General features: G+C 39.9%; 1 protein-coding gene across 2 annotated transcripts; it reads right to left on the bottom strand.

Moving 5' to 3' along the window:
* Positions 1–283: 283 nt before the first annotated feature.
* LOC148678076 (stabilizer of axonemal microtubules 2-like) lies at positions 284–6,864 on the bottom strand. Of its 2 annotated transcripts, none has more exons than XM_088631391.1 (4): positions 6,150–6,864; positions 3,128–3,304; positions 2,383–2,585; positions 284–1,500 (listed from the first exon to the last, which is right to left on the bottom strand). In XM_088631391.1, exons 1-4 carry the CDS (start codon positions 6,185–6,187, stop codon positions 479–481), a joined length of 1,440 nt encoding a protein of 479 aa, XP_088487517.1. In that variant the 5' UTR covers positions 6,188–6,864; the 3' UTR covers positions 284–478. The 2 variants fall into 2 exon arrangements, with proteins under 2 accessions (XP_088487517.1, XP_088487526.1); XM_088631400.1 differs by lacking the exon at positions 6,150–6,864 and adding an exon at positions 4,213–5,116.
* Positions 6,865–7,134: the final 270 nt, after the last annotated feature.

Genomic DNA, 7,134 nt, shown 5'->3' with positions numbered 1-7,134 from the left:
CTTTTGGTGCATTTATTATTAATGATAATATTAAAAATAATATTAAGTAGGGATCAGAGATAGGATCAAGAATATTTTTGCAATGCATTGTATGTTATGTTCACGTTAGTCTCTTGTGAAAACTAAAGAAAGTAAGCTACAGACTTTGAATACATGTCATTTTTACATCTTTTTTTCTTCATGTATACATTGCATGCCTCGCCTGTAATACTTTGGTTTCTGTGTTCTAAGGAAATTCACATTTGTCGAATGTTATAGTTGAAGGACAGACGACTATGCAAGATTTTGTTGCAAATTCATTTTAATTTGCACATTTTCAAAATACAATATCTCGGTCAACACAGCTGATAAAACCAAAACAAAGTTGCCAAATAAAGTCCGGATGTATAAAAATTCACAATACTGATTTACATTGTTAAAAAAATCTTTGAGAAAGCATTTGCATATTGGCAGTACCAACATTGACCTGTCCTCCCTTTTAACTGCTCCTAGCTGGTTCTTTTTTGGCGGACGGTATCCTGTTGTGGTTTGGTCTGCTGGTCGTTTTTGTTACTGCAGCTGGTGTGTGGTTATCCCTGGTCGAAATAGTGCGGTAGAGTTTATGGCCAAGAGGATCCGTTTCTTCGTGCTCAAAACCCGGTGGCACAGGGAAGCTAGCAGGACAGACCCTGATCTCCTTTGCAGTATAGCTGGTACTGTAAGTGGTATCAGCATTGAAGGGCTGAGACTGTAGCATGGTTGGCATCAGCTTGTAATTGGTGGCACGGGCCAGGGTGTGAGGCACATAGTGAGCCTGGAAGGTAGTGGTGCTCTCAAATGGGCCGGCTGGCTTCTCGATTTCCCCGACTTGTACTATTGGGGATCTCTTCTTGATTTCCCATGGTCGGTAATCCTCTTTCATGGTGGATTGAGCGTCAAACGGCTCTCCCTTCTTCCACTCCTGAACTGGGGGGCGTGCAGGCCTGGGCGGCTGAACCTGGTGCCCTACGAAGTCCGCGTGGGTTGTTGAGATCGTGTCCATGGCTCCCTCTGGGGGTGTGTGCTTGACACTCTTGCGTGGCTGTTGTGGCTGCACAGGCCAGAGCTTGTATTTGTCCTGAAACTCTGTTGACGCCTCGAAATGGGGTGCAGTATTCTGCCACGCAACCTTTGGCTTGACAGGTCTGGTCTGTTCTCCAATTAAGCCCTTGTAGTCACGCTTGTGGGTGGTTAGGCCATCAAATGGGGCATTCTGGGGTTTGTAGGCTTTCTTCTCAGTGCGTAATCGAGGTTGCACCGCATGACATACATACTCCACTTTGTAGTTTGTCAAGTCATCAAAAGGCATGGGCTCCTTGACCTCTTGGACTGGCTTGTAACTCTTTTCAGACTTGACTGGGAGTCTGGCCCCATAGTCATCCTGAAAGGCGGTGGTATTGCTGAACTTGGCACTGCATAGCTTCAGATTACTTGCTGTTCTAATGACTTCCTGTTTTGGAATCTCCCATGCACGATAATCATCTGAAAGAAAAATACGAACACCGTCAGTAGGTCAGGTATAAGTTTGCTGTTATGTTTTGTTGCACTAAAACATTTGCCTTTTTTTTTTTGTAAGTAATTGCCGTGCCTGTACAATCCCCAGCCCAATATCACATTGTCTCTTGTTGTTCTTTAAAAATATTGCTGTAATTTGTTATGAATTTGGGTTACAGATTAGCTTGTCTATCGTAGCTGCTTGCCCGAGCACTGGTTGAACTCTATGACCCAGGCATCACATGTCTCTGTTGTGACTGAGATGTCACAAACACTGGTGCACGCTGTGTGGCGATCTTTGTTCCTGGCTGCACAGCGACCCCTGTAGCATTCTGGGCTTTTGCAAGGATGTGGTGCGGTCAGTGAGGAACATGCCTCTCTAGCCTCAACCTCCAGTACTGGGCTGCCTAGCCTGTGTCATGTTCAAAGATTAGTGGCTTTAAGGCGGGAAGGTAGTAGGTTTCTACCTATACTTCCTCATTCTCCCCCCGTGAAGCTGCAGTTAAGCTTTGTTTCGAGATTTCTTAATGTGGCTGTAAAAAAAAAACATCAGAACAGTCACAAGATAACCAGGAACACTGGAACAAGTTTCTTCCTCTTCCCCAGCCTGTAGTAATCAGGACCACGTCAGATCCTTCATTTATCCTAGTCGCAGCTCCCCTCCAGATCTTCTTTATTCCAGCGGCAGAAAGTTCCTGCCCCTGTTTGACCCTGTAGTACGAAAACCACTGATGTATCGACAGGCAGATGGCAGCGTTCTTACCCGTGAGCCAACACACAGCTGGCATTTTCCAATCAAATGGGTTTACAACAAAAATTGACTTATTTACCGCTTGTGTTCATTTATGCCACAGTGGCTGCTAAGTGTACCTTTGTATGTGGGTATGACGTCCATATTTGCAGAGCTTGGCCTGTACATGGCTGGCTTGACTGCGGGGACCGGGTATTGAGTTGGGTGTGAGATGTACGCCCGGGAATAGGTGGTGTCCAGCATCATGTCTCCCTCTGGTTGGATGTACTCCTTGATGGTCTTCGTTGGTGCCTTTGAGAGTTTGTGCCGTACATAGTCTGCCCTGAAATGTGTTAAGGGGATTTTATTTTGGAAGCAGTCAAGAATGGCACTTTGAATTCTCATGTGTTTCATCTGCAGTGTTGAGACCGAAAACAACCAACACAATGTGCCTGAGTACACTTTGGTATAAATGTACATTCGGAGTTGGGGTTACAATATTGTTGGAATGGAATACGTAATATATTCAGCAATATGTTAGTGTTTACCCTGGTTATAAACACTAGGCCTCAGTGAAAGTTAATACTCAAACTGAGGCAATAATATTTCTAATTACCCATTTTGTAAATGTCAGGTACTATTTTACATACTATATTTTTATACTCTTAGCTTTGCCATACTCCATAGCTAGCCCTGACACAAAATGAGATGCCATGATCTTTTCCCTCAAGGATGTCCATAGGTTTCCACTGTGGTAACAGATTATCACAGAAATTTACATTTACAATAACCAGGCAAACTTCCAGTTGTGTAGAAACTCAACACCACTGTTATTATTTAAAATATTCATATTCTCTTTTACACTCTCCTTACAGAACCACTTACCGAAAGGTTGTTGTGTTTTCCATTTTGCCAGTGTGTATCTGAAGCTCATCCTTAGCTCTGTGTGGTTGTCTGACCGCAGAGAAGCCATAGGGACAGAATTTTTCGTTGTATTCTGTGAGGAAGGAGGCTGTGTCCGAGCTGAATAATTCTGTAGGCAGGTGTGGGCAGCGGTGCCATCTGGAATGGAAACAGTTGTACTCTGACTGGATTGAAATGTTTGACCAGCCTGTCAATCGTGTGAAAGCTTATCTCCTGTTATAGTAAAACCCTTTCAAATGAAACCTGTGTGAAAAAGCTCACAACACCAGCATAGACCAATGTAAGGTAGATGAATTCAGTCTGAACACCATCCTTCGCTCTGTTTGTAACAACATTTTCTGGTGGCTCATCTTCAAACATCCTGAAATAGTTTTCAAGAGAAAGTAAAATTCGAAGTGGAATTAAAAAATAACAAATTAGACTGTATGTACTCGTACAGGGAATTAAACACCAGGAAGGTGCAGTCAATATGCAATATTTTTTGTGTCTGATTTTTGTTTGACCAGATAATTAATTGAGAACAAACTGTTTTTTTTACAAAGATGACCTATGAAGTAATTTATACAGCAGGGTATTTACAGGAGTGATTGGCACAAAGTACCACACAACCTGGAATTTAAAACCTGCAGCCCCCTTGTCAGAAGTCAAGAGCTCTAAACCACTCAGTGCTACCGCTCTGATTACTTCACTGACTCAATCATTCAATTACTTGCCAGGTTGCAATGACTGCGCATGGCTGTTGAAAGAATTAAATCTCCCATAGAAAAGCACAGCCTGTGGCCCAAGTCTTGGAAGCTTAATGCCCCTACAAATCAATACCTGCAGCTAGTATTGAATAATACCATGACATCGCTCCACCTCTTTAATCTCCAAAATTTACAGATAATACAGATAATATAGAGAAAAGTAGTACTATAAAAAGTGTTCAAAATTAGATTTGCTCACGCTCGATTCTTTTGTAGCCAACAGGAGAGTTTTAACGTGGTTCATGGTAATAGAAAATATTGTGAGTTATGTTAGAAAAGCACAAATATCTGTGGTCTTACCTCACAACAAGGAATCCTCGAGACTAATCTCCTTTATCACAGTGAAACACAGTAGCCATTTTTCAACAATTCAAAGAGCCAAGCCGTGTAAGAATGGGCAGGCTGCAGAGGAGAAAGTTACTAAAAATACCATTTTATTACTCACACAAGAAGCGGATAGTCATCACATGGAAAACAGTTTCCATGGAAATAGAATTAAAAATGGCTTTGAGTTTTTGAGAAAGTACAAAATTACTGTAGTACAATTCTGTTGAGCACAAGGCAGGCTGGTTTTATAAAAAGAAATTGCAATGTTAATATGAAAGAATAAACTGTGATGCGATACGTTTCAAAACAGTAGCTTTACTCTCTCTACACCTGGACCCATTTTAAAGTATGAAATATGAGTATGATTTGAATGGGGGCTAAACAGCACAGGTAACAAACAGAGAAACACTCAGAGCACAAAATCTCCTAAAAGCCGTTTAAAAAAATCTATTACCACTCTGCAGCCATTTCTGCTATTTATTAATTCCAAACTCACAGCACTCTTGTAATTGTTCAGTTGTGATTTTTTCACATTTGCTATTAAGTAGAAAAATAATGCACACCTAGAGATCATAAAGGTGCTGTTCTCTAATTACGCAGTGATAATACGATCAACCAGATGAAGACTCTCTCTACTCCAGAAAAGTTTAATTTAACTTGTCAAGGTTTTGACAACACAAGTGTTCATCAGGTCAAACATTTTTGGGTACACATAAGATCTTTATATTGGCAAGAGTTCCCTAAGTGCTTGCATTCCACATGAAATGGATGCAATGAAAAATGAATTTTTTGGGGGAATAAAAATAAAATGACCCATTTGACCATAAATACAATTGATAATGAAGTTCTGTACTGTATATCAAAAAGTTATTACACATCAATACATTAAAAAAAACATTTAAAATGTTTAGTTTAAAATTAACTTTATTTAAAAATTCTCAAATATTTTTAATGAACTCCCAGTTATAAACAAGATTTAAAATCTAATTGTGTTAAATCCATAAGGTGTTAACTATTTAAATAAGAAAAGCAGAAAGACTCTGTCCTTGGAAGAATATTATCCACATCAACACCTCTTCTGGAATTGTGTACCTTTTCTTTTCCCAGTTATCTAAAGAGATTGTATGATTCCTTTCAAAAGAAAGGATACAGTAAGTTGATCTCCAACATCTAATAGCGTTCTAATCTTCAGATACTCTGTTTTAAGCTGTCTTTTGGTTTTACCGTATATGTTTTACAAGGACAAGTGATCATTGTGATTACACCGTGTGTAGAATATGGTAATCCTCTTTATACCCAAGACATGGTCTTGCTTGTCAGAGAATGATTTAAAAAGTTACACTTCACTATACGGTTGCATTGTGCGAAGGATCTACATTGATTATTACCGTCAGTTTGAGATGTCGTGTAGGCAAGGGTAGGCAACTTTTGATCTTTTCTGTCTTACATCTGACAGCCACAACCAAACTGAATTTGACATGCTTCTGTTTGAGGTTGAGTTCTGTGGTTGCAGTTCTTGTTTTTATAGAACAAGAATTTTACAAAGTACATAATGTGATGTAATTGACTTCTTGCCATTTTTGGAACTCTTGACATTTTGAGATTCAACACCTGATGCATTTTTTTTCGTTTAACTTTGCTTTATGATATGTGAACTTCTTAGACCTTTAATCTGTTGTGACTTCCTCTGTTTCTTAATTCCCCCTATCAATCTTCGTTTCTGGAGTCATTTCCACGTTTATTCAAATTGTGACACGACAGCCGCAAAAGGAAACTCTAATACCGCCTAACGACACAAGAGGGCGTTGGACAGAGAGCCTGTCCTTCCTCAGAGCTACACTTCAATACTGGTCTTACTGTATTGGACACATCTTTCACGCTACAGAAGCAAAAAAGGAATGAAAACTTACCCGCAGGTGCAGATATCGCATATGCACCAAGTCTTCATTGTTACTTGTTTCAAAATGATTTTTAAAATGTTATTTATTTTCTAACGATAAATAAAAATAGATATATCTCTATCAAAATATATTTATTTATAAAACTTTTTTATTACAGTACATAGGTTTTGCCCCGAATTGAACTAAGCGTATTTTCCACTCATTTTCTCGGATGACCCCAGGATTTCGTGACTGATTTCTCGGGGTTTAATATATAAATTCTTCCACCGATTTTTTCATAGACTTGGTTCAGAGTTTTGTCCGTCTTTTTTGACGCGAGTTCCACAAGAGTCAAACACGTAACTAGGATGTATTGTGACGTGATAAAACGTCTTGTCGTCAACAGGTACGGAACAAGAACTGTTAACATGACTCTTAACTGTCATGATTTCAGTGATGGCTGGAAATCACAGAAGATGATGATTAGCTTATAACCAGCCATCCTGAAATAAAGGCTCTTTTAGAAGTTTTAATCCTTTATTTTCATATTTCAACTGAAATGTCTTTTCACACTATGCATTGAGGATGTTTGGTGTCCCTTTAATGTACGACCAGTTTTTAAAAGTGAACTTTGTAGCCGACTGCTCCACCTAGCAATTTTAATGTTGCTAGGACCCTTTTTTTTGCCCAATGCAAAGCGTTCTTTATATCTTCCAGAACCAGGAGTGCACCCACAGACCAAACCAGACAGCCATCCTACACAGTATATATGTATTAGTTACAGTCCGTCAATCAACCCATCACACAGATTCCAATGACTCAAGGAGACACCTTTCACAGACCATATCAACTACATCCCGGTTACCCAAACACCAGTGTCCGAAAGGAGCAGTGCAGTAGCGCCTTTCTCCTGAAACCAGCTCCAGTCGGTGACTAGCATGCCTCCTTTAGGCACAGTGAAGAAACTCTGTGTGGTCCTTCGCTGATCTTAGGCATCCTGTTCAGTTCTGGCCAT

The sequence above is a fragment of the Lepisosteus platostomus genome, chromosome 1 (genome assembly GCF_059453375.1).
Source record: "Lepisosteus platostomus isolate fLepPlt1 chromosome 1, fLepPlt1.hap1, whole genome shotgun sequence".
Lineage (NCBI taxonomy): Eukaryota > Metazoa > Chordata > Actinopteri > Semionotiformes > Lepisosteidae > Lepisosteus > Lepisosteus platostomus.
This window is presented reverse-complemented; position numbering and strand designations above follow the sequence as displayed.